At 45.6% G+C, this 18,776-nt stretch overlaps 1 protein-coding gene across 1 annotated transcript in view; it reads left to right on the top strand.

Annotated features, from left to right (window-relative positions):
• The window catches only part of RUNX2 (RUNX family transcription factor 2), a 203,130-nt gene that overhangs the window by 95,350 nt on the left and 89,004 nt on the right, over positions 1-18,776 (top strand). The window contains exon 2 of the mRNA XM_088467256.1: positions 15,935-16,212. Coding sequence (XP_088323382.1) covers positions 15,935-16,212 — 278 coding nt within the window. The remainder of the gene's footprint in view (positions 1-15,934; positions 16,213-18,776) is intronic.

Here is an 18,776-nt window from a genome sequence, read left to right on the forward strand (position 1 = left end):
GTAAAAAAAATATAAAAAAATTAAATATATATATATATATATATATATATACACACATTCAAATGTGTACATATAGAACGCTGTAAAAAAATATCTTATTACGGTCTCTTTTTAAGTATGTGTTGGTCATTGCTGGGTGTAAAATGTTTTGGTTACTGCTGGTCACTCCTGGATGTAATAGTCTTGGTCACTGCAGGTTACTACTGGGTGTAGTAATGTGCTTTGGTCACTGCTGGTCACTCCTGCATGTGATAATGTGTTTTGGTCACTGCTGGTCACTCCTGGATGTAATAGTCTTGGTCACTGCTGGTCACACCTGGGTATAATAACGTGCTTTGGTCCCTGCTGGTCACTCCTGTGTGTAATAATGTGCTTTTGTCACTGCTGGTCACTCCTGTGTGTAATAATGTGTTTTGGTCACTGCCGGTCACTCCTGTGTGTAATAATGTGCTTTGGTCACTGCTGGTCACTCCTGTGTGTAATAATGTGCTTTGGTCCCTGCTGGTCACTCCTGTGTAATAATGTGCTTTGGTCCCTGCTGGTCACTCCTGGGTGTAATAATGTGCTTTGGTCACTGCTGGTCACTCCTGTGTGTAATAATGTGCTTTGGTCCCTGCTGGTCACTCCTGTGTGTAATAATGTGCTTTGGTCACTGCTGGTCACTCCTGGGTGTAATGCAGGAGGTACTACTCAGTGTCATATATATTTGTGGCATAATATGGGGGTTGTAAAGAAGGAGTTGCCATTTTATAATAAAGCAGGGGGTATTATATTTGCACTAGAGGCCTCTAGCTCCATGGTCTACCAAGGGCACAAGTTGCCTGTCATGTGACCGAGTGAATGGACCATGTGCATCAATGTTTGAATTTTGCTAGAATGTCCCCAGCGTCCATAGCACCCTCAGTATTGTCACAATACAGTATTTGAAGTTTGCCAGGTATCCCTTTGTTTCCAACACAGGTCACTTTGATTTTTGAGGTTTTTTTTAGATAATTTACCACTGGGATTGATGTGAGTTGTACTCTGTATCGCTTGCTGCATCTGTGAGCGCAGCAGTGATGCTAACATATGATAATGCTGCAGGAGACATCTTGTGGAAATAGACGCCACCTGCTGGCTACTGTCATCCACTGCTGCATCCGAGGACACAGCATCGACTCACCAGCGGCCATCTGAGTAAGCTTCCCAGGCAATCTGCGTCTTAAGACACGACCCTGGATTCGGCACACCCAGAAAATAGGGCCAACACACGCAGGCTGTCTCCACCGTCAGTCGGAATCCCGACGCCAGAATCCCGACAGGTTTAGGATACCGACACCTGACGGTAGTTATCCTAACCCTCCTCCTCTCCCTGCCCTAACCCTCCCTCCCCGGTGCGTCAATCACCACCTAACCTAATCTCCCCCCTAGTGCCTAAACCTAACCTTCCCCTCCCTGCACCCTAACCCTCCCCCCTTAGTGCCTAACCCTAACCCTCCACCTAGTGCCCAACCATAACCACTAACACTCCCCCTAATGTCTAACCCTAACTCCTAACCCTCCCCCTAGTGCCTAACCCTAACCCTCCCCCTAGTGCCTAACCATAACCGCTAACCCTCCCCCTAGTGTCTGATCCTAACTACTAACCCTCCCCCTATTGTCTAACCCTAACCCTCCCCCTAGTGCCTAACCCTAACCCTCCCCCTAGTGCCTAACCATAACCGCTAACCCTCGACCTAGTGTCTGATCCTAACTCCTAACCCTCCCCCTATTGTCTAACCCTAACCCTCCCCCTAGTGCCTAACCCTAACCCTCCCCCTAGTGCCTAACCATAACCGCTAACCCTCCCCCTAGTGCCTAACCATAACCCTCCCTCTAGTGCCTAACCATAACCGCTAACACTCCCCCTAGTGTCTAATCCTAACTCCTAACACTCCCCCTAGTGTCTAACCCTAATTCCTAACCCTCCCCCTAGTGCCTAACCCTAACCCTCCCCCTAGTGCCTAACCATAACCCTCCCTCTAGTGCCTAACCATAACCGCTAACACTCCCCCTAGTGTCTAATCCTAACTCCTAACACTCCCCCTAGTGTCTAACCCTAACTCCTATCCCTCCCCCTAATATCTAACCCTAACTCCTAACCCTCCCCCTAGTGCCTAACCATAACCGCTAAAACTCCCCCTAGTGTCTAATCCTAACTCCTAACCCTTCACCTAGTGCCTAACCATAACCGCTAACACTCCCCCAAGTGTCTAACCCTAACTCCTAACCCTCCCCCTAGTGTCTAACCCTAACTCCTAACCCTCCCCCTAGTGCCTAACCCTAACCCTCCCCCTAGTGCCTAACCTTAACCCTCCCCCTAGTGCCTAACCATAAACCCCCCCTACTGCCTAACCATAACCCTCCCCTTAGTGCCTAACCATAACCCTCCCCTTAGTGCCTAACCATAACCGCTAACACTCCCCCTAGTGTCTAACCCTAACCATCCCACTAGTGCCTAACCCCGCTACTTACCTTTGGGATGCTGGCGCTGGAATCCCCGCGGTCGGGATATTGACCGCATCCCCAATTTTACAGCTGCTGAAATGAAACGAAATTAAACCTTCTTACTGAGTTCCATTTGCAGTATACTAGCACAACCTAATGATTAATCCTCTGACGATTCCTTTGCAATCCCTTCTGGGAGGCATGAAAGGGTTAACTCGCTTCCTTTTATGATTAGTTTTGAGTTTTGCAAATAGATGTATATTTCAAACAAATCTGCCCAGCACTGCACCTTCACACCGGACAGAAATAAGCCCTTATCCCTCCCTTGCCTCTCGCAGAGCAAGTTCTGATTTGTATATCTGCACGCTCTGTGCACAGAGAAGGACAGGAACTTTGATTATGTGTCACTTTTTTCCTTGCAAAGTGATCTACAACTAATGAACGGAACTGTATCGGTAATACAAGCGCGAGGCAAATGTAACACTGAGCATCACATGGACGCAATGCAAATCCTAAGAACAACAGCGCCGGCCTGATTTCTTTGGGACGAGGTAACTGGATAGTGTTTTATCCGATCTACACCTGACAATTATTGTAAACACAATATCAGCAAACACAGGGCCTGATTCAGCAAGCAACGCAAAGGAGAGAACGCGCGCACTTGGCCGATGTTTTTATACTGCACATCGTGCACACAGACCCCTTCCGATATTGATAGACAAGAAGTGTCATTTGTGAGTGCTGACGGGCAGTGGTCGGGTGAAGGCAGGCATGCCTGTGCGTTGGGACGCTGTTTTAGGGGCGTTCATAATTAAGCCAGTGCAGCGACGGACGCAGTGATGAGACTCCGTGCACAAAGGAAGTTGCCGAGATCCTGCGCGAGGTCTGGTCAACCACTATTATGCAAATGTGGTCGATGGTTCTCGATGTTACCGATGTTTACGCTATCTTGCGTACTGATCAGGCTTTGAGTTAACGGAGATGGGTGGCGTAAATGGGGCTGGGCTTCTGCATCTTGTGCTGCTGTCTCCGTGCGTATGCATTGATTAGCATATCCTCGCAGCGGCCAGGTGCGTGCATTCTCTCCTTTGCGTTCCTTGCTGAATCAGGCCCACAGTACAATAATAATAATAATTAGGGTAACTATTGAAATGACACTAATTATGCAATGAACTTTGGGCCTAATTCAGAGACGGGTGCAATGCCGATTTTTACGCAGATGAGCGATGTTTTTGCTAATGCGAATGCGCAAAAAGACTAGGAAGCCCTTACTGGCCTCGTGCTAGCAGAGGTGTGCTAAGGCCTACGTCAGTGGTTCCCAAACTCAGTTCTCAGTTCGAGGCACCCTTAGGGTCTCCATAGTTTTTTCAAGGCATCCCTGAGCCAAAATAATTACCGAGTAGTTGGGTCAAAGGGGGTCATTCAGACCCGTTCGCGAGCAAAGGACGCTCGCAAGCGGGTCGATGTTGCCCCACTGCGCATGCGCACGACGGAGGGAGCTCCGTCGTGCGCATGCGCGAGACCCGGATAGCGACGGGCTCTCCGTCGCTCCGGGTCTCGCACCAAAGGGGGCGTGCTGTCGATGTTGATTGACAGCGCGCCCCCCTTGGTGGGCGTGCCGGGGGCGTGGCTGCCAGACGGAGGCGTTCCCATGGGAACGCCTACCGTCTGAAGCCAGCCCCACTGACATCACTAGTGATGTCAGTGGGAGTGATTTTGGCTCTGATAGAGCCAAAATCACTCCTGGGCTTGCGGCAGCGAGACCCTACCGCAGGGTCTCGTCGCAAGCCCGATGGTCGCGATGGTCTTTGACCATCGCGAAAATCTTTTTGGCCGCTCGCATATGCTGTGGGTGGTCACCCACAGCTATGCGAGCGGCCAGGAGGCCGCTCCATTTTCAGGTAGGAGAGCCCTGATTCTGTATTAAGTATTTAAAAAGGAATGAGAAAAAAGAGAAAAAGTGTGCTATTCTTACCCATTACCCCGTCTGTCTCCCTCATGTCTCTCCCTTAGCCCTCTCCATGTCTCTTTGCCCCCTCCATGTCTTTTCATTTACCTCCACCATGTCTCTCCTTTTGCCTCCTCCATGTCTCTCCCATTGCCCCACCATGTCTCTCCATTTGCCCCATCAATGTCTTTCCCATTGCCCCACCATGTCTCTCCATTTCCCCCCTCCATGTCTTTCCGTTTGCCCCCTCCATGTCTCTCCATTTCCCCCCTCCATGTCTCTCCCTTTGCTCCCTCATGTCTATCCCTTAGCCCTCCATGCATCTCTCTTTACCCTCTCCATGTCTTTCCATTTGCCCCGTCTATGCATTTCACATTGCCCCATCTCTCCATTACCCCCTCCATGTCTCTCCCTTTGCCCCCTCCATGTCTCTCCATTGCCCCCTCCATGTCTCTCCATTTGCCCCCTCCATGTGCCCCTTACTTACCTTTAGTTGTGATTGTCAACACCGTTCTGCATCATCGCTCCTCAGATCAGGTTTCTTCCTGCCTAATATCCCACAATGCACCTCTGATTCAAGCCATTATGTCCTGTTTTGATGTAATTCGCCGATAAGTCGATAAATACAGTGTTGAATGTTTTTGTTTTATACTTTAATAAGCAAGAGCAGTGATAGTCATGAACACAGCAGTTGCATGAAGTGATCATTTTCCTATTCGGGATGTACGTAGAGACCGTGCTGTCCCATAAAACCATGATAAAATAAAAATTGCGCAGTGTGTGCGCACAAGGCACGATGGATACAACAGCCGAATCGCAGACATAGCCAGATATTCCCTATCATTTATTTTATATTATCGATTATCTCTATAGTGCCACCGTACATATTATGGCCCTGATTTAGACCCGCTCGCAGCTCACAGAGTCTGTGGGCATGTTTTTTTTTCTCTGGCCACTCGTAAAGCTGTGCGTTTGTGCAGCCACCCACCCCCCGCCCGCCTACAAAACGGGGCGAGCTGTCACTCACCATCGACAGTCGCCCCGTCTTGTAGCGAGCCCCGTTGCAACTGAGCTTCAGTCTCTGGACGGGGCTCGCACATGAGCACACTGGACGCGGCACCTGCGCAGTGGGGAAACATCGAGCCACTTGCGAGCGCTATACGCTCGCAAGCGGCTCTGTATCAGGCCCTATATACAAAGAACATTTAAACATTCCTGACCCACTGGAGCGTACATGCTATTTATTTTTATTACACAAGAACGCACACATATAATAATAGGGTGCATTTTTGCCAGCAGCTAATTTACCCGCCAGTATATTTTTGGACTGTGGAAGCCAGAGCACCCGCTGAAGGACGCCCACACAGCAGATACGGCACATTACAGGACTTAAATATTGACACATTTACAGAAAGAGGTTATCATGTTGCATTGATAGACCTAAAAAGGGTGTGCAGTTTTACATTACTGGGATTTTCCAACATCAACATCCTCCTGGCTTTGTTCTGTGCCTCTCAGGCATGTCTTTATATTACCAGGGAAGGTTGATTTATTGCTTATGGATAAGGATTAAAGCAGCTTTTTGTAAACATTGCTGGAAGCACAGCAGAGCTGTCTTGTATATATAATCAATGATAATAAAATAATATGTTTGATGATATAAACGCGTGGCTGAAAATAAAGTCATTTAATCAGTAAAAATCGCCGGAGGACAGGCTGACATATAGTAATATGATGGAAAACAAGAACATGGGGCCTCATTCAGACCCACTCGCAAGTGGCTGTCCACTCGCAAGTGGGTCGATGGTGTGCACTGCGCATGCGCCAGACGCAACGAGCGAAGGACTTTCCTTCGCTCGTTGTGTCTGATCAAAGGGGGCGTGCTGTCGATGTTGATTGACAGCACGCCCCCTTTGGTGGGCGTGCCTCCCAGACGGAGGCGTTCCCAAGGGAACGCCTACCGTCAGAAGCCGGCCCCACTGACATCACTAGTGATGTCAGTGGGAGTGATTTTGGCTCTGATAGAGCCAAAATCACTCCAGGGCTTGTGGTCGAAAACCCCGACCACAGGCTTCTGGTCGCACTGGCGATGGTCACGATGGTCAAGACCATTGCGACCATCATCCTGCACGCTCGTATGAGCTGTGGGTGGTGACCCACAGCTATACGAGCGTCCAGGAGGACGCTCCATTTTTATGAAGGACGGCCCTCATTCAGAGCGAGCGCTCTGCTCAGAGCGTCCGGCTCTGAATGAGGGCCATTATTAGCAGCAATGACCCCTGCAGGCTACACAAATACTGTGCAATTATCCCGGACTTCCTGATAGGCTTCCAGCAGCTTCTGTTATTGTATGCTTATCCTACTGGCTATAGTCTGACTAGAAAGATTCTACACCACAGTTTTTCCTTATAACCCTCCTAATTCTAATTGATCTGGATTGTAGTAATCACTGATGATAGTACCCAAATTCCTAAACTCATTAGATATTGAAATGGGATCAATCATGGATTTTATCAAATTGGACCTCATTTCTCAATGAGTTTTATCATTCACAACAAGTGATACACTAATGGCGCATGATAATGGTGCTCCAGTAAAATCAGCCCCCAGCTGTCATCTGTTTGAAAAATGACAGTTGGAAGCTGATTGGCTTGCGCAAATTTATCATAGGCGATAAGTTTTACCACTTGTTGTGAATGATAAAACTTGTTGATAAATAAGGTCCCCATGGTGCTAATTGTACAAAACACACCAAGAGACGCAATCCTGCAAACATAACCTCTATCCTATTATTAACCCTTTTAGGAGGGTGGGTCCTATGCAGTCTCTTGGGTACACCACACACCCATTGACGTGCTCTAACCCACAGCAACCAATCAGATACCACCTTCTAGCAATCTAGTATGGTCAGCCAGACTGATATATGGTTGCTATGGGTTACAGCGAATATTCTGCCAGCCCTATTGTGTTAAATAAGCCAGAATGCGTAGATTCCTTAAATCCATGAGGATATAAGATAGGCATCGGCAAGCCGAGGGCTTTGTCAAGTCACATATTTTACTGCAGTTGTTAAATGCTTATTCTTTGGAGCATGGGCCAGGCAGGAGAAAGCAGGGCCAGGGACCCTTATGCAGTTTCGAATGCGGATTACACGTGTCAACAGCTTCAGTCCGCAGCAAGTACATGATGAAAGGAGGGAACATGGCATGAACTGATATTGAATGGGGTTTTTTTTCCTGGTATATACCATTCACGCTTTTGCAATTTCACCTCATTATTTTAATACCAGCTTGTTTCTGTCAGAGAGGTACACGGCAAGCAAGGAACAGCACAGTCACACATGAACATGAATGGGGGTCGTCACGTGACAAGCCAATTAATAAGAAACCCCAGTCACTAGCGTCAGACTTTACTACTGGCTTTTCCATCCCCAGGACACAGCGTTGTACGAGCACAGTCCAGCTCAGGCATGTGAGAGCTGGATTCATTCATTCTAGTCGCCTGAGTTGGGCGAGAGCTCTCCCCTGTGACGGAAAAGGTAATTTTTTTTTTAAAACTTTATTCTAGCAGCACACGTTTATGGAGCCATCAAGGAAACGACTAATTCCTTAGTTGCCCATCTGCTAGTAAACAGTCCCTTCCACAGCCAGAGCCGTCACGTGGTATCCGATGTAGAGAGCTGCTATTGACACCCCAAATACTAAGGACCTGGCATAGAGCTGAATGCCAGATAAATGTGATTGCTTCTGCCTTTTTGCGCACGAAACTAAATGTATGTAGTCGCCTGTATGCGGAGTGACATGTATCTTTGCGCTGTACCTGCCGCCTATCCGTATATGTTTAGTTTTATGCCCGCCATCATCCTCAGTACCATCAACGGGAAACCATCGCTGGTTTTAGCCATCGATGGACATCCCTGCTCTGTTATTCCCCGAGCAGCAGGCAATCAGGGGATGGAGCAGGGCTTTACAGGTCACTTCGGGGGCGGAGGTAAGCGAAGTGTACCGGCGCCAGCCGCCAGGAGAGAAGAAATAAAAACCCTCGCCGACGCTGAGCTCTCTGTTATCGATGGCATATAGCCATCACATCTCCGCCATCGATGGCTGTTAACCATTGATGGCCGATGGCCATCCTTAGCGCTGCAGAGCCCGCCATTCCATCAACACGCCCTCACTGAACTTTGCCTATGTTGCAACCCACTTACGTCCCTATAGTTGCAAGTGGATACGCGCTTGAAATGCGTACAGCTCTGTATTATTACCTGTACTTGCATACGACTCCGTTTTGGAGCATGCACAGCACAGAAACACGTAACATACACCGCACAAGCAGGCGTGTGCCAGGTTCAGCATCGGGCCCTAAGGGGCAGATTTAATCAGTGGCTGGGCTTACCACACGGCTGCAGCTCTGGCCTGAGCTATTCAATTACTGCCACGGGATGTAGTCAGGATGCAGGCGGTCGAAATGTCGACCGCCGAAATCATGACAGTGAAAGCCTGGCATGGGACTAAAGATAGGCGTCTAAATACCAACGCCTATCATTAGCCCCACGACGAAATCCCGTCGGGAGCTCTTAGCGGCGGTGGGGTGGGGGGGTTAGGTTTAGGGACTCCCGGGGGGACTTAGGGTTAGGCACCCCCCGAGAGGGTTAGGCTAGGGGAAGGGGGGTTGGGCATCACCGGGGGGAGGTTAGGGTTAGCCCCCCCCCCTGGGAGGGTTAGGGTGCGGGGAGGGGGGTTAAGTTTAAGCACCCCTGGGGGGAGGTTAGGCACCAGGGGGGGAGGTTAGGTCCCATTAAAAGAGGGTTAGGGGGGAGGGGAGTGGAGGGATAGGGGACTTACTTACCCTAGTCGGGACCTTCATCTGCCGGCGTCCGGATTTCATTCGCTGGGCTTAGGTCCGGCGGTATTGCCACTACCCTGCGCAATAAGCCCCCGGAGGGGCACTTAGTGCAGATCTTTCCTTGCAGCCTCAGAAGCTACAAGGAAAATTCTGTGTTCAGTGCACCATCTAAGGCTTACCATGCGGAGTAATTCCATAGCACCCGGCACTTAACCTATGAATTAACACACATTAGCTGTGGGCTTTCCGTGCGTGGGAATCGACATAGCGTTCCCGCTAGGGTGTGAAAAATAGCAGTGCAGCGATCACCCGGCATCTACAGAGAAGAGAGAGCTTGGAGAGCTGGGGGGCAGCCCGGAGTGTCCTTAAGTGACGGGCACGCCCCCAAGAGTGATGAAAAGGGGGCGCTTCTTGAAGACACGCACCCTTGTCTCGTGGCCACACCACCTCCTCCTTCGGCGCACGCAGTAGTGCCCCTTTCTAGTTCCGGCGCCCAAGTGTCCCTTTCTAGTTCCGGCGCCCAAGTGTCCCTTTCTAGGTCCGGCGCCCTGCCCGCTGCCAGACCTAGAGTGAGCACTACAACATGTAATTGAATAGCTCCGGCCGCTAAACCCGGATCTTGCGCAACACAGTAAGTTCCGTGGCTAATTGAATCTGCCCCTAAGGGGTGTATTTACTAAAGTGCAGGTTTTTAGAACTGGAGATGTTGCCCATTTGAGCCAATCAGATTCTATTTAACATTTATCTAGCACCTTCTAGAAGATAATAGCTAGAATCCGACTGGTTGCTATGGGCAACATCTCCACTTCTAAAAAACCTGCACTTTAGTAAATATACCTCTAAATATCTCCCCAAAGCTGCAATGACTGTAGCCAGTTTAATTGTTTTTTTCGGTAGTAGAATTCCTGCTTTCCTCCCTGTACTGTCTGTGACTTTAGCAAGGAGCTATATCAAAATTAGAAGGTGACCATTCTGGTGAAGGGCTACCAGGTTAATGATAAAACCATTTCTAAAATGAAGGAACAAAAGGAAATTCTTGATGTATTTGTTCAGTTTACATATTTAAGGAAAATGACACTGTTATATTGAGATGAGCTATAGCTTCTGTGCTTACAGTACATTTTTGTATAGATATTGGAGAAAGCTTTTTGGTTTTGAAACGGACGCTTTTTTTTTCATGGCTATGGCCCTTTAGGTGGCGCTATTAGTAATAGTGCATTTATATCTGCACGACTATCCTGTCCACTGCTCATAACATGAGAGGAAGATGTTAGGGGGATTCCCAGCTCCAGAATTTATTAACCTGTACACGCCCTCCTGCAACTTTTATTGATACGTTGCTTTTTCTTGCTCCCTCTGCTCTTTTCAACCACATTTAAAATGTCTGACTGAGTTGTTTGTGCTCATTGCCCTGGGATACGACACATGAGTGCGTGAAAAAACTATGTGACAGGGCGCAGTGTGTTTCTTAGTATTCCCCAGTAATTGTATTATGACATACAGGCTCCTGCTCTCTTTAGCATGGTGCATTCATTCCCCCAGTGACGTTTGGTATTAAAGTATAATATTCTGCCTAGACCAGTTTTCCACAACTCCTCACAGGATGAAATAAAGCTACAAAAACACGCACACGGCTATTTAGTCGTCTGCTTTATCATTTTAGACCAAAATCCACAGATGTCTAGTAAATGCCTGAAACATGAGGAAAATGTAAGGGGCCCATTTATCAATAATCGCATTTGCAATGCAATCTGGGTGCGTTGAGCGCATTGCAGGATGCAACTATAGCACCAGCGTTTATTGAATTACACATGCGGGGGGGGGGGTCTCCGAAAGGAGCCTGATCCAGCGATGTGGTCAGAGCGAAGAGAACGGATCAACGCTCTTTTCACTCCTGTGCCGAGACCACTGCGCACCCATTGCCGTAGAGCCCCCTGTATTTCATACAAATGTAGCCCATAAACTACAGCAGCACAACGTAACCTTTCAGATGGCGTTAGCCGCAGGGTCCAAAGTCCAACAGCATCGCATCACCCACAAAAACCTATGGGGGCTGCTGCTGCTGTTGAAAATGGAGGGACTGCCGCAATTATAGGAGATATCCTTCAATCATTGGGGTGATACTAAATATTTGCGGGTATCCCCCCCAAAAATGGGTGTTTTGGGGTAATATGCCGCAAGTATTTAATGATAAATATAGGCCCCTAAATCACAATTGGATTTGAGCTCCCAGATCTGACAATTTGGTCAAAGGCAGTTTTTATATAATAATAATAATAATAATAATAATAATAATAATAATACTGATAATAATAATAATAATACTGGTAATAATAATAATAATAATAATAATACTGATAATAATAATAATAATAATAATAATAATAATAATACTGATAATAATAATAATAATACTGGTAATAATAATAATAATACTGATAATAATAATAATAATAATACTGGTAATAATAATAATAATACTGATAATAATAATAATACTGATAATAATAATAAAAAAAGAAACCCTGCAAAAAAAAAAAGATTAAATGAATACGGGTCCCATGGTAACGAATATTGGTAACTACTGGTTTCATTCGGTTGCCTAATGAATAAACCCCACTTACCATGTGCAAAGCTGATTCTCTATGCCTAAGTACATATCCATTAAGTTTTATTTTACAAAATCTACAGACATACAAGATAAAAAGCAATTTGTGGAAATCAAAGGAAGTAGAGAAATCCCTTTATAGTTACACGCTCCCTGACCAGTACATGACCGAACCCCAGGGTATAAGAGTTAGTCCAATGCGTGTTCTCTGTTACATCACTACTACCTCAAACTTGTGACTCAAACCAACACAGTACATGACCATTGTTACACTCATTGTTAACACGCTACACCAGTGGTTCCCAATCTGGGTGTCGTGGCACTCTGGGGTGCCTCGGAACACTCTCAGGGGTGCCTCAAATTTGTGGTCCAGCACCAAATCAAACTTTTTATGGTCAATGTAAGAGGCAAAAACATAAAATATGTGGACAAACAGAAACACAACCCTGTCCACCACCACATAACTAAACCTATGGATGTCATGTAAGCACAATTTACTGAATCATTTTTTTCTGAAATTCTTAATAACAAACCTTTGGCTATGGGGTGCCGTGAAAAAAATACTGATACTCTAGGGTGCCGTGATTCAAGAAAATTTGGGAACCACTGCTCTACACAATTGTTACACACTGCCTCACTAGTCATTACCTCTACACAATTGTTACACACTGTCTCACTAGTCATTACCACTCTACACAATTGTTACACACTGTCTCACTAGTCATTACCACTCTACACAATTGTTACACACTGTACCACTATTTATTGTAAACGCTCTACACAATTGTCACACACTATACCACTATTCATTGTTAACACACTATGCCACAATTGCTACACACAAACACTATTTTTTGTTAACACTCTACACACAATTGTCACACACTATACCACTATTTATTGTTAACATACTACACTACCGCGTAGCAGTTACACACTAAACCACTATTCATTGTTAACCGGCTACACAACTGCTACGCACTATATCACGAATCATTGTAAACACACTACACAATTGTTACACACTAACACTGTTTATGGTTAACACTCTACACAATTGTCACACCCTATGCCACTATTCATTGTTAACCGGCTACACAACTGTTACGCACTATATACCACTATTCATTCTTAACTCACTACACCACAATTGTTATCCCAGCTACACCTCTGTGCACTGTAACATCGCTATAGTCAGAGGAGGATGAGCCCTGCTGTGGCACTGCTATGAGCATTACAAATAAATCACCCAGCAGTATCAACTAGTCCATGGACAATCCCCTCTGAGCAGCTAGTTACACTAGTGATACATTCGGATGGCACGGTATATATTTATTAGTGAGTAACATTCTTCTATAGCATTTTATAAAGCCCTGCAGGAACTTTACATACACTTAACGTGTGAACATATGGTAGATTTAATATGGAAAGTGGCTGCTCTATATGGTACAGTAATGTCAGCATTATTCAATATACAATTGTATAGATGACATGTTCCTGGGTAGCCCTATATAACAGCAGTAATACATGCCAATATAAAAAATATATATATATATATATATATATATATATACACACATGTCCCTATATAGCTCCAGTATATCTTTGCACACTGGCATTTTCCAACACAGCTCTGTAATACTGACACTTTCTAGGCTAGTTCTATATAGTGTCAGCCCCATTATAGTGGGCGTGACGTCATACACCACCAGTATAGGTCTGTATAATGACGTCTTTACTACATTAACCCATGCAGTGCCCGTCAGCTGTTCAGGTCCTTCTACAAACCCATGTCACAGCAGGTAGCCTTTCCATGTGCTAGCAGCAGACACAGCGTATCCCCGAGCAATAACACAAGTGTAGTACACACAGTTTATTATCCCCCGGTGTGATACTAGTCCAGGCTGCCATCACCTCACCCCCCTCCAGCCCAAATCATCATCCAGTAGCACCAGAGACGCAGCTGAGAAGGTGGAACAGGACATGGCACAGTGGATTTCCCCAAATCACACAGCAGGGTTTTCATAGGCCCTTATCTGCGGTGGGAGGCGTTGTGCACCACTACTATTGGGTACAGAAAATGCTCTTAATAAGATCTGCCCTTTTTTCCCCTGCTGTAACACAGACACACAAACAGGCTGCTGGCTGTGCGCACAGAGGCTGCTGCCTCATCCAGTGCATTTAGGGAAACAGCTAAACTTCTCTTGTGTCTTCTCTTCCAGCTGTCTGCCATCTCCCCTTGTGCTTGTTGTGTGCGGGGCTGGGGGCAAGGCACAGGAGAGGAGCTGCTGCTGGTGAGCTCTGTGGATGGGGGCAGCAGGCTGGGCACATGCTAATGAGTCTGATCCCGTGCCAGGGCACAAGCACGTGTCTGCGTGTCTCTTCCTATTCTGGCTGCAGAGGACTCACTACTATATAAACCACAAAAACCCCTAATCATTACAAATCCAGCCTACTGCAGAGAAAAAAGACACATTTCAGGACAAGCCACCTCTACCAACCGCAGCTCTGCTGGCTTTTTTTTTTTTTTTTTAACTTTCCTGCCTTGATCCTGACAGATCTTCAGAGAAGAAAAGTGCTACCCCCTATTTTTGCATCTTTGCAAAGGAGATAAAAAAAAGGAATAATTTGGGGGACTCCGTGGCGGTTACTGGCTGCAGATTTGTGGGTGCTACTACCACCACCTCACTTCGGCTGAGCTATCACTGTGCCAACTGGGACTGCTCGGAACTGAAGTCTCTCTCTCCCCGGAGATGCCCCGGACTGCTCTGCACTCATGCACACCAGCTCCTGACCTGCACCCCCTGTGCCAGTGCGCGGACTGCAGAGGGACATCTATGGGGCCAACACTTCACCATGCACTTTTCATGTCAATAACCTTATAGACAGATCATCTAACACACACCAGAAGGACGCATTGCAGGACACACGTTACTAGCAGGCTCTCATGCATTTGTCTTTTTATTATTACAATTTAGGAGTCTAGATAGCATCCTGGGTGTTGGGCAACACTTCCATTCATATTAAACAGGAACTTTCTGCAGACAGGCGCTGCATCCTGGGGGTTACCTAGAGACAGCATTATTAGGCAAAGACCCTACCATCTGTATTCTGTACAGGTAGCTAGGGTTTTGCAGAGAAACCAAGGGACAGACCGCAGCAGCAGTGCCTTCCAAGCCGTGCAGCCAGCATCCTCAGCGGGGGCGCACAGTTATTGCGCACGGCACAGTGCCTTATCCTGGATCGCTGACAGATTGTACCCGGGAAAACTCAGTGTATCCAGCACATAACGGGACCTGGAACATACCGGTGCTGTGTATTCCATGTCCCACACACCCTCCTCCAGCCACAGCGCAACATAATCGCGGGGACTGGGAGCCATCCAAGACCATCTTTACGCACAGACTCCTGGCGCAGCGCCTCTTCTCCCAGGACCCCCTGTGCCAGCCTGCACCCCAATACACCGAGCTCAACACAAGCCAGATACTCTTCCATTCAGCACCCCCTGTGCCAGCCTGCACCCTTTTACACCAAGCTCACCACCAGCCAGAGCCTCTTCCATCCAGCACCCTCTGTGCCAGCAAACAACCCAAAATTACCGACCTCACCACCAGCCATAGCCTCTGCCATCCAGCACCCTCTGTGCCAGCCTGCGCCCGTATACACCGAGCTCACCACCAGCCAGAGCCTCTTCTATTCAGCACCCTCTGTGCCAACCTAGACACCGACCTCACCACCAGCCAAGCTCTTCTTCCATCCAGCACCCTCTGTGCCAGCTGCCAGTCTGCACTTCTATACACCGACCTCACCAACAGCCAGATCCTCTTCCATTCAGCACCCTCTGTGCCAACCTGCACCACTATACTCCGAGATCCCCACCAGACTGGCCCCTGCAGCCGCCTCTACCCCAATGCTATCAGCTATTACTGAGTGACTGGTTACCTACACATACTGTACCTTGGGGGCACTGTCCCTGCTCCTTGTGTCCCCTCTATCCGCACACATCTCCCTCCATCCCCCTCCCCAGTCTTGACAATAACCCGTGGCTGTTGTGATGCGTATTCCCGTAGATCCCAGCACCAGCCGGAGGTTCAGCCCGCCCTCCAGCAGCCTGCAGCCCGGCAAGATGAGCGACGTGAGCACGGTGCCCGCCCCGCAGCAGCCCCAGCCACAACAGCAGGAAGCGGCGCTGCCGGTGCCCAGGCTGCGGGCGCACGATAACCGCACCATGGTGGAGATCATCGCGGATCACCCGGCGGAGCTGGTACGCACAGACAGTCCCAACTTCCTGTGCTCAGTGCTGCCCTCCCACTGGCGCTGCAACAAGACACTGCCGGTGGCGTTCAAGGTGAGTGCGCTGGGGGAACTGGGGAAGTGGGAGAGGGGGGACTGGACTTCTGGGTAAGGTGACCTCAGGACAAGGCACCCTACAATGGGGCATATGCGTATTGTCGCAAAGTCTGCAGAATAGTTTGGCCACCCCGATCCTAGTTCCACCCAAATCAATGCAGCAACTTCTTCCCAGTTCCAAAGAAACTCATCCTTAAAGTTTATAATGTCATGCATTATCCAGAACCAATGGTGTCAACTTGTTTCAGGTTTTAGAAGATAAACTCTTTCCCAGCCTATTATGTTACATTATTGAGTATTCTGAATTAGCCTCCTTGCAGAAGCATTTTATGAGGCTGTCAGGTTTATTTTCATAAGTTTCCTACAGATTTGCCATTTAATAGACAAAGTTAAATATTTATTATCTCTGTGTTTTGTGTATTCATCCATTTACCCCCCCCCCCCCTAATTTTTCATAACTTCTAAGAAGCAAAACATTAATCCCCATTTTACTATTGGGGGTATTTGACGTGCAAGTTGCAACATTATATCAATGGGATGTAATAAAACAGTGCCTGCTATTTTTTAGATGCATATTTAAAGAATACACCCTATTTATTTTGGCAATAGAATAGTTAATCGTCTTGTCTGTGTCTTCCTGCTGCAAGATTGGTGCCAAGTATTTTAATTTACAGTGAATATCCCCAGAGGCATTTCTGCATTAACTCAGCAATGGAGCAGAATTTTCTCCAGGGGGCATATGTATATTACTATATTTATTTCTGCAACAAAATATGGGAAGACAAACTCTATGGATAAATACATCCAGGCTTCTGTTCCAAAACTGTTGTATTGACTTGTGTGTGCTGTGTCTACAGTGCCCGAAATCTGTTATTATGTTATATTATTAGTATATGTTAAGATTATTATTTTTTGGCACATTACAGTATTTGTCTCTAAATTAATTGGTGACAAGATAAGATTAGCACTAATAATTTATGCTAAACCTCTCCAATACAAAAACTGGAAACCCCCCACCTGTGTGTCATTTATTTGGTGCAGAAAACCAAGTAAAATTACATTATTAGCCAGCAAATTCAGCCACAAATAAAAAAACAAACAAATGTTCCCATGTAACAAAATCCATCTTCACATTTTCAGAATTTTTTTTTTCCAGTTCTTGGTTCTTTTGAAATTGTGATGCAAATAAGACATACCTGCTGTTAGATATGTTTATAAAATAAAAGCTAAACTTTGTACTGTAATTAAAAAATGAAGTCCCCAATAACTTTTAGTTACTCTTTGATAACTGTATTGCCTCAGTTATTTATGCTTATTCTGCATTTTACAATCTTAAATAAGTAAAAAATGTGAATTGTCGCTGCACAATTACAGTAGAAAGTCTTTATTTAGTGTTAATTATTGATTAGATTTGCATTAAGAAAGTGCAGGTTAGGTAATTTTTGCATTGTGTCTTGGTATAATAATTATATTTTTCTGTTTATTTATGCAAGATACTGTATCACTGGGACAGTTGTGCTGTTTGGTTAATATGCAAAGGATCTTTCATTCATTTCCTTGCTGCTATTTATTTGTAGAACTGGAAATTCACAAGATGTGAAACATATCATCAGTCTTAAATATACTTTATATCAGTAACAAATAAAATTGCTGTGTTGTAATTAGAGAGGAAGAAATTGTACAGTCATTTTACAACCAGATGTCTTATACTAAATATTCAACGGAAAGAGTGTTGTGGGCAGTGGTTAAAGATGAATTATATATTATGGCCTGGCTACTGTAGCAGTGGCATTCTGCTGGTCCATAAAACAATGACTCCCTTCTAAGCTGCCTCACTGAGTGTGATGGAGTTTTATTAGTCACAATCTTCAGGACAAAAATATATATCAAATATTAAAATTCATATATCTTTTTTTTGTCCTTAACCCTCTAATGCACCATTTATTCTCGTTATTGTGCAACATTTCTGACCTAAATTACAATGAATATCTCAAATTATATTTCTTTCTATTTTCTACATTAATTCTACATCACTAAGTTTTTTTTAAATAAAAAAATAGAAGATGAATACATTGACCCTTATTATTCATACAGTATAATATATATTTTTATTATTATTATTATTATTATAATACATGTGTCTACTGATCACACATTGACAAGATTACAAATATATATTTTTTATTATGTAAATCAGTATTTGTTATCTTTTTCAGTTTTATGATATATCTTAATCTGATGTGATATCCTCATGAGTTTACATTTGGTGATAGAAACATACATTTAGATTTTGTACCTATTTACAGGAGTCATGTCCCTAATCATGGCATCCTTTTCTATCTGGCGTCTAGAAAAAAAAAATATTAATTGGGGAAAATATATATATATATATTTTTACTTATTTATTTTTTACTTTTTTTTTGTATTTTTTGACTAGTGCTATTTTTTAAAAATGTATTTATTTATTTTGTGCCTACATTCACCGATTCCAAAATCTTTGTAAATTCCATGTTATGTTTGTGAAATAGCAGCTTAGTACTACTGTGTGTATGAAACAGGTTG

This window comes from Taudactylus pleione, unplaced genomic scaffold (genome assembly GCF_031769625.1).
Source record: "Taudactylus pleione unplaced genomic scaffold, aTauple2 ptg000070l, whole genome shotgun sequence".
NCBI lineage: Eukaryota > Metazoa > Chordata > Amphibia > Anura > Myobatrachidae > Taudactylus > Taudactylus pleione.